Genomic DNA, 16956 nt, shown 5'->3' on the forward strand with positions numbered 1-16956 from the left:
AGATTACCTTTTGATAGGAATATATTCATTGACCCTTTACATATATTTTTTGTGAACAATTTTTCAATGTGCAGAAATGTAAAAAAGGTTTAAACCCATAGTTTAACTGTCTAGGCTTCATCAGATCCTATCACTAATGGATGTGTAACCTTTTATCTTCCTTATACTTTAGCACGTAAGAAATGGGGAATAGCACTGACAGGTTACATAGAGATGTTTTAGACATGAATGTAGAGATTTTGAAAAAATACTTGAGAGAAAGTCATTGTATAAAACAAAAGTATTATGCATTAGACTGACATAATATCTAAAAACATGGGAAAAACTAAACCACGGGAAATAAATGTCAGAAGCTGAGCGTTTGGAACTGTATGTGGAGTTTTCAGTAGACCAAAGTAATTGTTTTCTGTTTCTTGGACTGTCCCTTAAAATTGGAATAAATTATTTTCAACTGTAGTAGAAGATGTTAGTAAGCTCAAGGAGTGTGTAAGGGCTTGCTCCCTCTAGAATGACTCTGAAAGAATGAATTCTAATAGGTGTTTAACGTGAAACATTAAAATTTTAAGCAGTGGTCCACAAATGCAAGACAAACAATGAATGGAGGCCCGTACAGATAAGAAATTTACAGGAGAAGTTTTTTTTTGCGGTACGCGGGCCTTTCACTGTTGTGGCCTCTCCCGGTGCGGAGCACAGGTTCCGGACGCGCAGGCTCAGCGGCCATGGCTCATGGGCCCAGCCGCTCCGCGGCATGTGGGATCTTCCCGGACCGGGGCACGAACCCGTGTCCCCTCCATTGGCAGGCGGACTCTTAACCACTGCGCCACCAGGGAAGCCCAGGAAAAGTTTTTATAGAGATTATTATAATATTGTTGACATAACTGTCAATAATTGTTTTGTTGGCATTATTTTTTTTAAACCGGCACACACACAGAACATTATAGAAAATATAATTTGGAGAATTTTTCTTACAGTTATTGTGATCATTATAGTGAGAAATACATGTTAATAATAGATTCTCATAGAGTTATTTAGTCTCCAGTGCTGTTTTACATTTTTCTTAATGGACTCCACTATGGAAAAAAACTATGATCTTCCTCACAAAAACTTGTATTAAAAGGAGTACTGTAATGTATGGACACAAAGAGGAACTTCAGTTATAGGGGGACATTTCCATCCCATCATCTAGGTCAAAAGTTCAACCACAGAGTGGTGTAAGCAAAGGAGACATGGTGGTTTGGTAAATCCGGGGTAATCACGGGATCCGAGTAATAATGAACGAGGTTGAGAGTAAAGTTGGGATAAGACTGTGGATGGAGGTGGGACTCAGATCTAAGAGTAAGGAGGTGAGTGGAGCTCTAGTTCTGCAAGGATGGGGGCAAACTGTGTCTTACAAGGTTGACAAGGGGCTTGTTCACTCGTGCTATGACTTCTCATTGACTCCTGAACTCTAGTGCTCTCTGACAAGCACCTTCTAAGTGGCTGTAGAAACCAGAAAACGTACGCTTTGTCAGCTGATCTTAGCCTATAATCTGAAGTTGAGAATAAAAATGAATTATTTTAATAAATGAAATTAGAAATAGAACCAAAAATGTTACATTGGTTTAAAATTGCAGTCACCTTGAATTGTGATGAAATATGTAACAATTACATTTTTTAAGGTCACTGTCCTTGAAAAGTCTTTCAGTGTTTATTCAGTTGCAGTACAAGATTTATTAAGATATAAAGTTTGTATTTTTGCCTCACCCAGAGAACCCCTGAAATGCTGCCTTCATAGTGTGAAATACACTATTATTTGAAATGAAATTAATAGTTTATAACAGTGAGTTGTGAAGCAATGACTTTCTTCTAGATGTTAGATCAAATGCCAGATAATCACAAAAAAATAAGTAACAGAACCAAAAATAAAGGAACTCAGAAATTCTACACCACAGTTTTTCTCTGTCCAAATGCTGGCTACACTGCAAGTAAACATTTCTGGAAAAGCTTTTTGAATGGTGTGGCCAAATTTAAGTATGTATATATATACAGTTGCATATTTAGTTATTTTTTAGGCTGTGAATCGAGACTTCTGGCTCCTCCCTAAATGTCTTTTCCCAGTTTGGTGTCAAGTATGGGAAAGGAGGCTGGGATTTGAAACACTACTCTGTTAGGCTGAGTTGCAGAAGGAGTTGCCAAGCAGAAGAATCCAAGTTATAAAGCAGTGGTCGGGGAGAAGCATTACAGAATATCCCCATAACTAGAACACATACTGATTTGCCTTTTTATAATTACTTGCGTTTCTTAGAGATTTTTTGTATGACACCACAAATTTACCTCTTACTGAGACTGTTTTCTCTGGGAAATAAACCTCTGTCTTCTTAGACCTGAGCTTCTCATCTTATTGTGGGAGGATAAATAAAGCATATTAGATGGAACCATTTTGAATTGAATTTTAGGAGGGAAACATGTTTAATCTGTATTGCTGTTTCCTATTATGAAGTTTCATATCAACACGACAGATGAACTGTTACTTTAAAGGCGTCTTTAACACAGAGTACCTTAAGTGGGTGTCAGCTGATAATGAGTTGCTTAGTTTGGTTCCTAAGTGGGCCACTTTGCACACAATCTTAACTGTTTACCAAAGGTACTGAGCTCTGAATAGAACTTCCTTCAGTCAGCAATTCACTTATGCCCAATCTAGGTGATGTTTGACCTGAATCTGTATACCATGAATGTTTTTCCTGGGCTTTTTATTTTTGCAATATACTATTTAAAATCCTGCAATTTTTAATGCTTTGAGAGAATCCTCATTCTTTTTTACTGCCTTTGATTTTTAACAACTTTAAATAACTTTGTTATAAATTTTATGCCTTGATATATAATGAAAAATAATTAAGGTGCCTGCAATTTAAAAGTCAGCCAGACAATTAAGCCAAATTTCTGTGAAAAATGTTGTTTTCTATTTTTATATCAGCATGGTATCAAGCAGTTTAAACAGTGTATAACCATTTATATACAACAAACATATGATTCAGTTAAACTAAATGGTAATCAGAAGTCTTTTATGCTGTGTATGTTGAAGTGAATACATGAAGCTTTAGCCAGTAAAGAAAAAGAAGAAACAGTGACAAGTAGGAATTAGACTTAATTGTAATTAAGAGAATCCCTCTATTTTCCATGCAAACCTAATATTATTCTCATCACACTGTGGTGTAAGGAATAAATGAGTAATGAGTAAATGAGTAGTGAATGAATAAATTAATAATGAATGAATAAAGCAGTTTAAATGAACGCACTTTTTATAACTATTGTATAGTTACTAGCATTGGTACCTGAAATGTATATCTAATTTTTAAACCTTGCTGTGTATTTGGGCAGAATGTTTACACTCACAAAATTGTGATGCTATTGATCTCATAGTGATATGAGAAGTTGCTAGGTGATGTTCATCTAGAATCCCAAGGCATTTATAAATAGAAGAGATGTTTCTTCTTTTCTCTCAAATGTTTGAGAATGTTACTATGAAGACTGTATAAATTTATCACAAAGCCAGAGCACTGGCTGGAATAGTGGAAGAGAATATTGGAGCCGGAAGTTTCTCAAACTTGGAAACCATCCTTGCCATGATCACTGTCCTAAAGGACTCTGAGAGTTGGGTTTTTTAATTTAATTTTTATTTATTATTATTTATTTTTATTTTATTTTTATTTTATATTGGAGCCTAGTTGATTTACAATGTTGTGTTAGTTTCAGGTGTACAGCAAAGTGATTCAGTTATACATATACATATATATCTATTCTTTTCAAATTCTTGTCCCATATAGGTTATTTCAGAGTATTGACTAGAGTTCGCTGAGCTATACAATAGGTCCTTGTTGACTATCTATTTTATATAATAGTATGTATAGGTTAATCCTAACCTCCTAATTTATCCCTCCCCCAACCTTTCCCCTTTGGTAACACTGAATTGGTTTTCTAAGTCCATGAGTCTGTTTCTGTTTTGTAAATAAGTTCATTTGTATCACTTTTTAGATTCCACATATAACTGATATCATATGATATTTATCTTTCTCTGTCTGACTTACTTCACTTAGTATGATAATCTCTAGGTCCATCCATGCTGCTGCAAATGGCATTATTTCATTCTTTTTTATGGCTGAGCAATATTCCATTGTGTATATGTACCACATCTATCCATTCCTCTGTCAATGGACATTTAGGTCGCTCCTATGTCTTGGCTATTGTAAATAGTGCTGCAATGAACATTGGGGTGCATATATCTTTGAATTATGGTTTTCTCCAAATATATGCCCAGGAGTGGGATTGCTGGGTCATATGGTAGCTCTATTTTTAGTTTTTTAAGGAACCTCCAGACTGTTCTCCATAGTGGCTGCACCAATTTACATTGCCACTAACAGTGTTGGAGGGTTCCCTTTCTCCACACCCTCTCCAGCATTTATTACTTGTAGACTTTTTGACGATGGCCATTCTGACTGGTGTGAGGTAGTGATACCTCACTGTAGTTTTGATTTGCATTTCTCTAATATTTGGCAATGCTGATCATCTTTTCATGTGCTTTTTGGCCATCTGTATGTCTTCTTTAGAGAAGTGTCTATTTAGATCTTCTGCCTATTTTTTGATTGTGTTGTTTGGTTTTTTGATATTGAACTGCATGAGCTGTTTGTATATTTTGGAGATTAATCCCTTGTTGGTCACATTGTTTGCAAGTATTTTGAGAGTTGGTTTTGAATAAAACAAACCAAAATATATCCACAAATATTTCTATTTAGTATAGAATTATTTGCTGTAGGGCGGAATAATCCAAAGTGGCAAAGGTAATTGACATCAATTGTGAAGACTGAGGTAGAGGTGAATTCCTATATTATCAAGAGCAAATGTGTATCAAGAAGAAAGAGGTTAATTCAGTCTGCAGTGTGGCTTTATAGCCTATCCTGAGCAATTCCTATCTCTTTTAGCAACCAGCCATTTCTGGGTTGACTGGATACACTAAATAGTGACAATGGAGTAGCAATAAGAGTCCTTTTTCTATCTCTTTTTTGCATATCCACTTCTAGGTCTTATTATTTGTTTGTTCCAATACTTCCCAAAAGGACTTACTTCGTCTTTCCTTCTCTTTATTAGTAGTAGTTTGCATTCTCATCATCATCACCTACATCATTTCTAGCATAGAAAAGGGCAAGGCTGCCAAAGGCATGAGTATGTTCCCAGCTGAACTAATCCATGGTCTAGACACTACGTAACTACTTCACAAAATAACCTTTTTATGCATTCACATCAGTGACCAAGCCTCTATTTCAAGAATAAACTAATTTAACATACTTTAAAATTTTGGTGATTTACTTTGGCGAGGAAACTATTACAAAAACTGATACATAAATGACATGTAACTTTCTAGCCCTGTTAAGAATTGATGAACTGAAATACATATATGGCTATGTAATATTAATATGTTTTGATTAAAAGGGCAAATATGGATTTAACATTGGTATATAGTTAGAATAAACATTATGGCTTTTAAATATATTTTTTCAATATTTATTTTATTTTGAACCAAATAATTTACTACATAGTTCATATTATATCTATCATCTATGTTTTGCATGTGTTTCATCTGTGCTTATGTATATGGTATGAGACACCTGTGATACAGTGTATAGGGCACTGAACCTGAAATCAGAAAATCAGTGGCTCTGCCACTTTCTAATTAAACAAGTCATTTAATATTATTGAGTCTTTATTAGCTCATCTGTAAAGAAGAAATAATGATGACATTCTCAGGATTGATGTAAGAATTAAGTTGCATAATTGGTGTGATATGTTTCATATTCATCAAATAGAATGCTATGATTTTTTTATGCAAGTGATATCAATCTATATATCTTTTCTTCAAAAATATGATTTTCTTGTACAGTAGTGGAATCTTGTTTCAAGGCCAGAATTTGCATTTAGAAAGCGATTAGTATGTATATTTGTGAGTCACTTTTTCTGATTATTTTGGATGAGTAAGAAAGTTATAAATATATTATAAATAATTTGAATACTAGACTATAATTGTTCTGGAATTACACTTTGTTTTATATAATGAAACTATATAGTAGCCCATCATTTGAAAACTACATCCAAAGCCATTTGAATGTACTTTCTGGTATGGAGGAAATGACATTTCCTATCTTTTATCAGTAGTTTCTTTTTTATATAAATTTTTAAATTCCTTTAGGGTTGGTAGTTCCTATATCAGAATGGGATAAGGAATAGTAAATCAACTTTTAAAATATATGTAAACCAGAAATATTATTTATATAATATTTATTATATAGGAAAACAATTGAGCATAGGACAAAAAAAAGTTGAATTTTATGTTTTCTCAGTAAATTCAGTATATTCCACAGGTTATCATTCAAGACTAGAAGTCTCTTGGCCATTACTGTGGTTTGTCTCTCTGATACCTGTGTGCCAATAGTCTTCTTTTTCTTTGAAGCTTTCTTCCCTGAAATAAGGCGATTTTCCTCTTTAGTACTTCCTGTTTCTCTTTGTGTCATTCTTTTATCACTTATCTATAACTCTCAAATCCCAGCTCTAGGAAAAAATATCAAAAAGCTTCCCAGGACAACTTTGTTCTGAAACTGCAAGAGAGAAGTGATGCTCATGAAGAAACAGATGCATCTGGGCTATTCCAGACTAACCTCTTCCTGGTGCATAAAGTCAGGTTATTAACATAGAGAAGGCAGGGCCCAAGCAACTTGAGTGTGACCGCTGATTGAGTTCTCAGATTCCCTGTCCCCATGCAGTCACTAGTAGAAACCCAAGATAATTCCCTTCCTAAGTGACTTTCAACTATCATTATGATGTCCCTGGGTGCCAAAATCAAACTTTTCCACCCTTGACCAATTTATTTTCCTAGGATTTTCCCACTTAGTCCCTCTTCCTTGAAACGTTTCTCTTGATCACAACTTAGTACACACATGTGAACACACACAGACACGCAGGGGTGCATACATATTCATGAAACAATACTGCAATTGGTACAATAACTACACGGGCTACACTCTAATATTTTATTTCATTTTATTTTTTAGAATGCTGATCATCCTAATGATAAGTTATTTTCGTGACTCACTAAAAATTTGTGACCCACAGTTATAAAAAATACATCGGATGACTTAGATGACTTACAATAGTCCTTTCAGTTTCCAAAATTCTATGATTCTCTTTATTCTTAGAATGAAAGTTTCATTTAATGAAAACATTTCTATTCTCTGAATAAAAGCAATATGGTATGAAAAATTACTCATAGAGTTCCTGGTTTTATCAGTGTCTATTGAAATGCGGGTATTTTAGGAAGGTGAATAATGAATAGGAAATTGAACTAAGAGAGAATTGTAGGAATATTAATGAGAAACGACAAAAGCCTATCAGAAAAACAGAAGCGAGAAACCTGGATGATCCTAAGTCTAAGCAACCAAAAGCTGTTATTATGTTAGAGCACTCTTATTCGAAAGTTTCCTAATTTTTAGAAAGATTTGGGAGGATTATTACTTGAGTGCGTTGTTTTGTACTTCCTAAATTGTGATGTGCTATGGCCAAAGCTGTTAACATACCTAGAAGGCTCTGTGTGATCTGTCCCCTTCTCTGCCTCTTATCTCTCTGACCTCCTTTCCTTCCTACTCACTCCACTCCAGCTACCCTGGCCTCTTTGCTGTTCCAGGGACACACCAGGACATCATATCTTAGGGCCTTTGCACTGCAGGCTCTCTTTGCCTCAAACTAACTAACTCTCTTCCTCACATATCCGAATGGCTTACTTCCTCAACTTCTTCATACATCTATTCAGATGTTGCCTTGTCAATGATACCTACCCTGACAGCTCTTGTTTAAATCGCAGACTGTCCCATACCCCTTAACTTTATTTTTTGCCATTTTCATTTATCTCCCTTTTAACACTATATAATTTACTGATTTACTGTGTCTTTCTCCCCCTACTAGAATGTAAGTTCCATGAGAGCAGAGATTTTTATCTGCTTTGATCACTATATGTCCTAGGTGTTTACAAAGGTACCTGACATACACTGGGAGCTCAATTACTATTAATTGAATGAATATTTGTATTTCCCAGTACATCAAGCAAAGAACTTGTTCATATATAGTACTCAGTAAATATTTATTGTATGAAAGAACCATTTTAGATTGTATAATTTACATTTTACAGAACACTTTTGAAATCCCCTAAAACACACAGCCAACAATCAAGCTATGACATGGTTAGGACTGGAATCATTGTGCCCTACCTTCCCACCTGCCTAGATAGGGAAATTGAGAGGTCTAGTGACTTGCCTAAAGTTACAAAAAGTAGGACAGTCTTCTGACTTATGCTAAAATAGACTTACGGTTGCTTTATGTTCTGGGATAGAGATTTGCAGTTTGCAGAATGTGATGCTATTTCACTTATAAACTGTTTTGTTTGTGTTATGTCTGTGTTGCTTCCAAATTTATGTTAAGAGGATGTTACCTGTTATTTAGATGCTAAAGCCTTACAGTGTTCATTGTCATTCTTAGCAACAATAGGTAGCAGATTATCTAATCAGGAGGGAAAAAAAGCATTAGAAATTCACCAGATTAAAGCAAAATTGATAAACATCACAGTACTTTTTTAGTGTTGGTTCTTTTTCAGGCTCTTGATATTTTTTAAATCTTTTTTACCTTCCGTTGACTTTTTAATCTTTTTAAAAAAGAAGGTAAACGAGAACGCTTTAATTCTAGGTTTTCATGGGACCTGTTAAAAATTGGGGAGGCTTTGTTTTATGATTTGGAGAAAATTATTTCCTATCTATGCTTGAGGAACGTTAACAAATTTTAAGCGAGACTAAGTGACTACCAAAATTTGCCTGAGATAGTTCCCATCTGTGATGCCTAACGTATTGCGTCTCATTAACGACCATTCCCTGGTGTTAATCACGCGAGGAAAGGGAAGAAACGGAAACAGCAGGAGCTCCTCGGGGCTCAGAGTTGCCCAGAGCCTGAGGAGCGCGCTCCGGAGCTGCCAGCCCGCCTCCCCGTCCGGCTGCTGATTGGCGGGGACCTCAGCATCAGCAACATCTCCCTGCGAGGGGAGGGCGGCCAGACCGACTCGCAGCCGCAGCCTCCGGGCACCTCAGCTCCCTCCTGGCGAGACCTCGGACTTCCACAGCGAGCAGCCGCGTCCCCGCTCGCCACCGCCCGGATCCCCACCTCGTACCCCTCCCCAGAAGAGTGGAGGCCCCGGCAGCCAGGAAGGCCACGACTGGTCCGGACCGGGTTAGGGAGGCAGGGGCCAGTACCCCAGGGTCCCGCGGCAGCACCCCGGCCCCCGAAGCGCTGCGGTCGCCGCGCCTCAGCCGCCAAGACGCCTCGTATCTTGTACCGCGGGAAAAGCGGGTCTTCGTCCAAGATGGGCCGGCAGGGCTTGGGGGGCGCCGGCGCCGCGGGGCGCTCCATGCAGCGCTCCCAGAGCCGGAGCAGCCTCTCCGCCTCCTTCGAGGCGCTGGCCGGCTACTTTCCCTGCATGAACTCCCTGGAAGAGGAAGAAGGAGGTGAGCCTGTAGTTATTGTGTCTGTCTGTGTACATCTCGCATCTCGGAAAGTCGGTGGTTGGAGGGTTGACAGGGTTGGAGAACTCCAGGTAGCAGTGTCCCTACCCCCTCGTCTCTGGGGGACTGTGGAGCAGGAGACCCCCCAGAGCGCCAGCTGAGCCTAGGAGAAGTTCTGTTGATTGGTGATTTGGGGAGCTCCACAGGCGCTGACTGGGAAGAGGCTTTCCTAATGAAGTTGAGTTAAACAGTGCTTGGCAGTTGGATGAGGATGGAGACAGGTGGGAGGCAAGGCGGCCCCGTTGGGTGCACCCAACTGTTTTGTTTTCGTTTACTCCCGCAGTCTTGGTATTCGCATATGATTTCGAGGACAGAAATAATCAAAACTTAAAGGGAAAAGCAGCAGCAAAACTTTGAAACAGGAATCCCCGCCTGTGAACACTTAAGGTCCAAATGAGGGGAAAGAGTGATACAATGGGCAGGTCAAAGGTTGATAGTACTAAAGGAGGCTGGTTTGTGCTGTGGGCCTTTGGAACTTCGTTGGCAGGCACACTTTGAATCTCACCATTGGTTGTTTGTCTCTGGTGTTTGAGTGATGTCATTATAATTAAGCTAATGAGAAAAACGGCAAAGGGGACTCAAACTTTTCACCAAGAGACTTCAAGTCCTTTATAAAGTTTTCAAAACATTACGTTTTCTTTGTGAAGAACTTTCCTATAAGATTTAACAACTAATGCTAAAAACATAATTTGTAAATCAAAGTAAGAATTGACTGCTAAATAATAGCATCCCAACGTTTGAAATGCTGTTTATTAATTTATTGATAAGCTAGTTGCAAACTGTGTTCATCTTTGCACGCACATATATCCAGAGTGGGTTGGTTATCATCATCATGTTACCTCTATTATTGTATATATCATTGTATAGAATAGGATTTATTTTGCTTTTATTCTGTGACAATCAATGACCTCTTGCTAGGAAATCTGTAGTGACCCCTGATTTAGAAGAAACTACCTGCTCTGAGAACAGGTAGAAATATTTTTTTCCCCTATTTTTCCCAGTGGAAGGCAGGGAGGAGGAAGATGGCTGATTAATAATATGTCTGAAAAGTGTTCTTTAAGATAATTCACCAGTTAGAGCTATCCAGGTTTCTTCTAGCTTATTGTTGCAGTATCAGTTTGCACTAGATCAGTACAGGTTTAATGGTAGGGTACTTCTCTATATAAATGTGACTTTTAATTTTCATACTAATTTTTTGCTGTTCTTGTTTGTACATTTACAGTTTGCTCATTTTCTACTATTAAATGTTTAACATTTCAGGAAATGTAAGCAAGTCAAGATATTAGAAAATCAAATTGGGTAAATGAATGATCATAATTGTAGCTAAAACTTTCAGTATCAGCTATTATCCAGGCACTATTCTAAGAACCTGACATGCACTTAGTCTTTTAGGCCCATGACAACCTTACGAGACAGTGCTTTTATTATCTCCAGTTAACAAGGGAGGAAACTGAGGCAGAGAAATTCAGAAATTTGCTCAAGGTCCCCAAGATAGTAGGTAATAGAGTTAGCATATGAACCCAGGCAGTCAACAACACAATCTGTGCACCCAACCCAAGCTATATTAGTTTATTATTTGCATATACTTGGCCACAGTCACATACCTAGTAAGTGGTGAAACTAGAACTCAAAGCCAGGTGTGCCTAAAAATACATATTTAGATAAAACACATTATTATACACTCATTTCTCAATTTTTAGTTTTTACACCAAGTCTTCAGCCTTGACTTTGCTTCAGTTGAACTACCATCATTCTTTCTTAAGTTGTAGCTAGAGTTAATTGGATTTACAAAATGCCATCCTAAAAGCCTTTTTGAGACAAGAAAAACTTATGTAAATGTGAAATTTTTTCAAAATTTAACGTACATTGACTTAACCTTGGCTCATACAGACTAATCCCAAAGGAAATTCCTACATCTACACATGGGAAATTGGAACAGATTTCTGTCCTATAATATGGTTTCTTGAGTCGCCAAGACCAAATGAAGCCAAAGTAAGTAACTAGAGAGGAGGCATTCCCCATAAAATAGAGGTCTTTCCACTGGGGTGTAGTCATTTTACAGCCAAGAGAAGAAATCCTAACTTTCTTCTTTGATTTTGCTATTATACTCCTACCACCCTTGAAAATCCTGAGATTTTTGAGGGTATTTCAACATACCCTGCAGAGTTATAGAAGTTAGAAATCACTGGCCTGGAGCAGTGCTTCTCTGCAATTATTTTCTCTTGAGACACCCACACAGGACACATAAAGTTCATGTGGATAACATACTCTCATAAGCTTACTCAGGACTATGTTATTATAGTCATAACTGTGAAACCCATCCTAATTTATAAAGAAAACCCATCACAACAGATGATTGTCACACTGGTTGAGAACAGCTTTTCTAAAGAGAGCAGTGGTCTACCAACCAGTGTGATTTGACTGAAGTAACTGATCAGTTCAGTAAGTCAATCTCATTTTACAGCTTCTCTCTCTCACTCTCACACACTCTCTCTCTTTTTTTTTTTTTTTTTGTCTTTTCAGATACAGTGCAATAGCTAACTAATCTCAAATGTACCCTGCCTTCCAGTTCCATATGCTCATTTTATTCTTGGACAGCACATCCAGGCATTACCATTCTACACAAGAAGTGCTGAGAAATTTATTGAGAGACCATATTCTTTTCACTCATTCATTCATGCAGAAATATTTATTGAGGCTCTGAGATGTGTTAGTCGCTATGCTAGTCCCTGAATTAGCTGAATATGCTCCCTACCTTCTTAGAGCTCACAGTCTAATGGAGATAGATATTAATAGGAATAACTATGTAATTAAAACTGTGACAGGGCTTAGGAAGGTGAAGTACAGAGCGCAATAAGAGATGATACGAAAACCTAACTGAGGAGTTAGAGAAGGGTAGGTACCCTGAGACAGGGAGGGTTAAACAGTGATAGCTCTCATTGCCTCCTGCACACCTTTGAAAGCAATTTGCCCAGAGTCCACGCCAGTAAGTGGGGGAGCTGAGATCAAAACCCATAATCTGGCTCCGAAGTTTAAAATCCCAACTACTCTGTGTATTGTTTCTTCGTTATTATACTGCATTTTCTTATAATATGCTGTGTTTTGCAAATCAAGTACAATAATAATCGTTACCATTTATTGAGCACCTTCTCTGTGCCGTATACCTTTGATTTCATGATGATTCTTCAAGGAGATTATCATTTTTACTTTATATATGTGAAAACTGAGATTTAGAGAAATTAAACAACTTGGCCACAGGTTATAATCTCAGTGGGGCTGACTTAAGCGAGGAGGAAAGGGACATTCGTATAAGCAAAATAAGTTAAGATTGTTGACTGGTCTTTGTAGCATCTCTTTTGTTTGCTTGTAGTTCTTTTTTATTTTACTTTACTTTTTGTTCTTTGTCTTGGGATATATTCCATATAACTGTTCTCCAAATCTCTGGGTAATTTTTTTTTCAAGTAAAAGTAAGGATAATAGCACCTACATGTTCTTTAACTGTTTATAAATTATGTTTATTTATCATTGAGCCCTCTGAGATAAGTATTAGCTTCACTATATAAAGTACTTGGCCCCAACATTGAATCCACCTCTCTAATATAGAATATTACTGTATGTAGAATTTTTAAACATGACAGATAATTCTAAGAGAGAAGGAACCATTGAAATGGTTACCATTCTTAGCAGGAGGAGCAAGCCTCCCACCAACAGATCCAAGGGCGAATGGTATGGTCATATAATGTAGGGAAATTGCACACATCCTAATATTTGTAGATCTGGTTTCTCAAGCTATCTTAAAGTGACTTGTGTTTCTGGGCTAGTGATTCTTGTTCAGTAATGTACATCTAATATGTGATGAATTTGATTTGCTTGATTGGATGGCCTTCCTTCTTTGTTTAAAATATGGCTTGGCAATTATACAGAAGAGATCCTATCATCTTAAGGTTATTTAACTGAATAAATTAAGTTATTTAATTTCTTTTACATGCCACTATCTTGAAAATTAAGTTACAGGAAAATCATCTAAGAAACAAGAATTGTTTAAAAATCACCAGAAAAACTGAGGAAAGTATCTTTACAGGTGATAGTGAAGCTATGAGGAATTAATATAAAAGGAACTAAACAGACTGTTACCGGAAGACCTAGTTAACTATCCCCCACTCCTTAAGAGGCTACTACGTTATCTTATTCTAATCCTTTTGTAAATAATACACTTAATTCTCTTTTAATTTAATTTTTATTTTTTATTGAAGTATAGTTGATTTACAATGTTGTGTTAATTTCTGCTGTACAGCAAAGTGGTTCAGTTATACATATATACATTCTTTTTTATATTCTTTCCCATTATGGTTTATCACAGGATATTGAATATAGCTCCCTGTGCACTTAATTCTTAATAAACAGTCCCATTTGATTAAAATGGAGCTTAACACTTTGCCCATGCTTCACTGGAATAAAAAATTCTCCATACACTTAAATATAATCCTCCTAAGTACAGACATCATGTCTAGCACAGTAGGTATTCAGTAAGTGTCTATTAATAACAACAGTAAAAGAATAACAGTATATAGTTCTACCATTCTTTTCAAGCTGAATATCAATGTAACTGACTGCTAGCCATCATATTTATACTATTTTAAAATTATAACATGTGATCTAGACTTACTAAAATTCAGTGATCATAGTTTTTGTACATTTTCACAATGCCAATATTGGGGACAGGACATGGATGATAATAGTCCAAATACGTGTCTTTTCTTAGGGGATATTATTTTTCCTAGATTATGATTGGTTATGTATAATAAATCATTTCTTATACGAGTCCACATCATATTCAACAATAGCAAAATTTTTATATTAGATTCTAGGTCGATAAAGTGAAGCAAAATATTTTGGAATTTGAAAGGATAAATCAAAGAACAGTTCCACTCAGAATGCTTATCAGATATTACATTTTTAATCTAAGATTCAGAATCTTTCACTGCCAAGTGTCCAAATATACCCTTAAAGTAATTTAAATTTAATACAAAAGTCAAGTTAAACCCCAATTTGCTATCATCCTTCAGCAGGTTCACTAAATTCAAAAAACTAGAAATGGGGACAAACTTTCCTATGAAGACATCTTGTGTATAATGACATAAAAGAAACCCACTAGTAAGTTTCACTAGCTGTAATGGCAGCTTCCAGTTGCTGCCAAGGACTATGGTTAAGTGCTCTCTGCTGGTCTTCATAGACCATTATTATTGACCAGAAAAGATGGTTCTGTATATTTGTTCTATCTCATGTTGTAATGGTATTTGATTGGAGAGGAGGGGATTTACCTAATGCCATGTATATACAATACTATTTGACCACTTGAAGAAAAGCTAACACAAAAATGATAAGTTCTACTTTTAAAGTATCAGTTCTTTTTTTCTTAAATTAATTAATCTATTTATTTTTGGCTGCATTAGGTCTTCGTTGCTGTGTGCAGGCTTTCTCTAGTTGCGGTGAGCGGGGGCTACTCTGTTGCCGTGCGCGGGCTTCTCGTTGCGGTGCCTTCTCTTGTTGTGGAGCACAGGCTCCAGGCATTCAGGCTTCAGCAGTTGCAGCATGCGAGCTCAGTAGTTGTGACTTACGGGTTCTAGAGCACAGGCTCAGTAGTTGTGGCGCACAGGCTTAGTTGCTCCACAGCATGTGGGATCTTCCCGGACCAAGGCCCAAACCTGTGTCCCCTGCATTGGCAGGCGGATTCTTAACCACTGCACCACCAGGGAAGTCCCTGCAGTATCATTTCTTAAGGTTTAGATTTTGCCTAATGAGACTGAAATGAAAGGGTCATTTATTTTAGCTATTCCAGTGATCAGTTGTTCTCTTATTATTCCTGTAAGCCGAGGGCCAGGAAAGTAACATATATCAGTGAAGTAGGCCAGATATAATACAAAAGGGAAAATGCAGGAACTCTGAAAATCTGGAGAAAGCTTGTCCATCCAAAAAGGAATGGTGAATCCTCAGTTCTAGCTAATTGATGCCAAATTGAATATCAGCCCGGGGTTGGCAAATTTATTCTTCTCTTTTCCCTAAGAGAAGCTATAAATCTGAATGTTTACTTAAAGCCTTTAAATTTTAAAATGTTAGTGCCTAAGTGAAAAACTTTAAACACTATTAATTGAACCCACATACCTACTGACCAAATGTGGCTTAAATGTGTGCCACCAGTTGGCACCTTCTGCCAGGGAAATGGTTCCTTCCCAGATTTTTTCAGTTCTTTTTCTTCCTTCCCATCCTCATTATCACCTTGATATCATTAGTCCTTGATAATTTAGGACTGAATTAGTCCATCTTTGAAATCATTTTCAGTTGAAGAAAAAGCTAACACAAAAATGATAATATCAGGGCTTCCCTGGTGGAGCAGTGGTTGAGAGTCCGCATGCCGATGCAGGGGACACAGGTTCTTGCCGCGGTCCGGGAAGATCCCACATGCCACGGAGCGGCTGGGCCCGTCAGCCATGGCCGCTGAGCCTGTGCGTCCGGAGCCTATGCTCCGCAATGGGAGAGGCCACAACAGTGAGAGGCCTGCGTACCGCAAAAAAAAAAAAAAAGATACTATCAGTTCTACTTTTAAAGTATCATTTTTTTAAATTTTATTAATTTTTTTATTTTTGGCTGCGTTCGGTCTTCGTTGCTGTGCACGGGCTTTCTGCAGTTGCGGCGAGCGGGGGCTACTCTTCGTTGCGGTGCATGGGCTTCTTATTGCTGTGGCTTCTCTTGTTGAGGAACATGGGATCTAGGCGTGCGGGCTTCAGTAGTTGCAACACGCAGGCTCAGTAGTTGTGGCTCGTGAGCTCTAGAGCGCAGGCTCCGTAGTTGTACCATATGGGCTTAGTTGCTCCACAGCATGTGGGATCTTCCCAGACCAGGGATCAAACCTGTGTCCCCTGCATTGGCATGCAGATTCTTAACCACTGCGCCACCAGGGAAGTCCCCATCATCTTGATCTTGACATTACTGTCTCTCCAAAAACTTCAGTAGATTCCCATCTCCTACTAAATAAAACCTTTAGCCTAACATTCAAAGTCTTTCACAATCTGGTTCTTACATTCAGTTTAGCTTCCCTACCTTCCAAAGCCCTTTAGGAGCCCAGTGAATCAGTAGAACTAAGCTTTTTTGTGCTTTATCTCTAAATTCAGTAGCTTTAGATTCAAAGTTTGGGGCAGTGGTGTCTGATCAGCAGAACCTCAGCCATTTACTCACGTCGTAATTGCCAGGCAGATTGGAAAAATGACAGCTGACAATTTTAGCTTCTACAGTTAAAGGATGGGTTATTTCTCATACATAGGAAGAGGGTTCAAAT

General features: G+C 37.6%; 1 protein-coding gene across 3 annotated transcripts in view; it reads left to right on the forward strand.

Moving 5' to 3' along the window:
- Positions 1 to 16956, forward strand: part of RIMS2 (regulating synaptic membrane exocytosis 2) — a 566417-nt gene that overhangs the window by 529915 nt on the left and 19546 nt on the right. The window contains exon 1 of one of the 3 annotated variants that reach the window (XM_027131584.1): positions 9078 to 9566. The exons of the other annotated variants lie outside the window; for them this stretch is intronic. Coding sequence (XP_026987385.1) covers positions 9425 to 9566 — 142 coding nt within the window. The 5' untranslated portion in view covers positions 9078 to 9424. Of the gene's footprint in view, positions 1 to 9077; positions 9567 to 16956 lie in introns of those variants that run through there. 3 annotated transcript variants of the gene reach the window in all.

This window comes from Aethalodelphis obliquidens, unplaced genomic scaffold, assembly GCF_003676395.1.
Source record: "Aethalodelphis obliquidens isolate GAN/ISIS:26980383/991018 unplaced genomic scaffold, ASM367639v1 scaffold39, whole genome shotgun sequence".
In the NCBI taxonomy this organism is placed as follows: domain Eukaryota; kingdom Metazoa; phylum Chordata; class Mammalia; order Artiodactyla; family Delphinidae; genus Aethalodelphis; species Aethalodelphis obliquidens.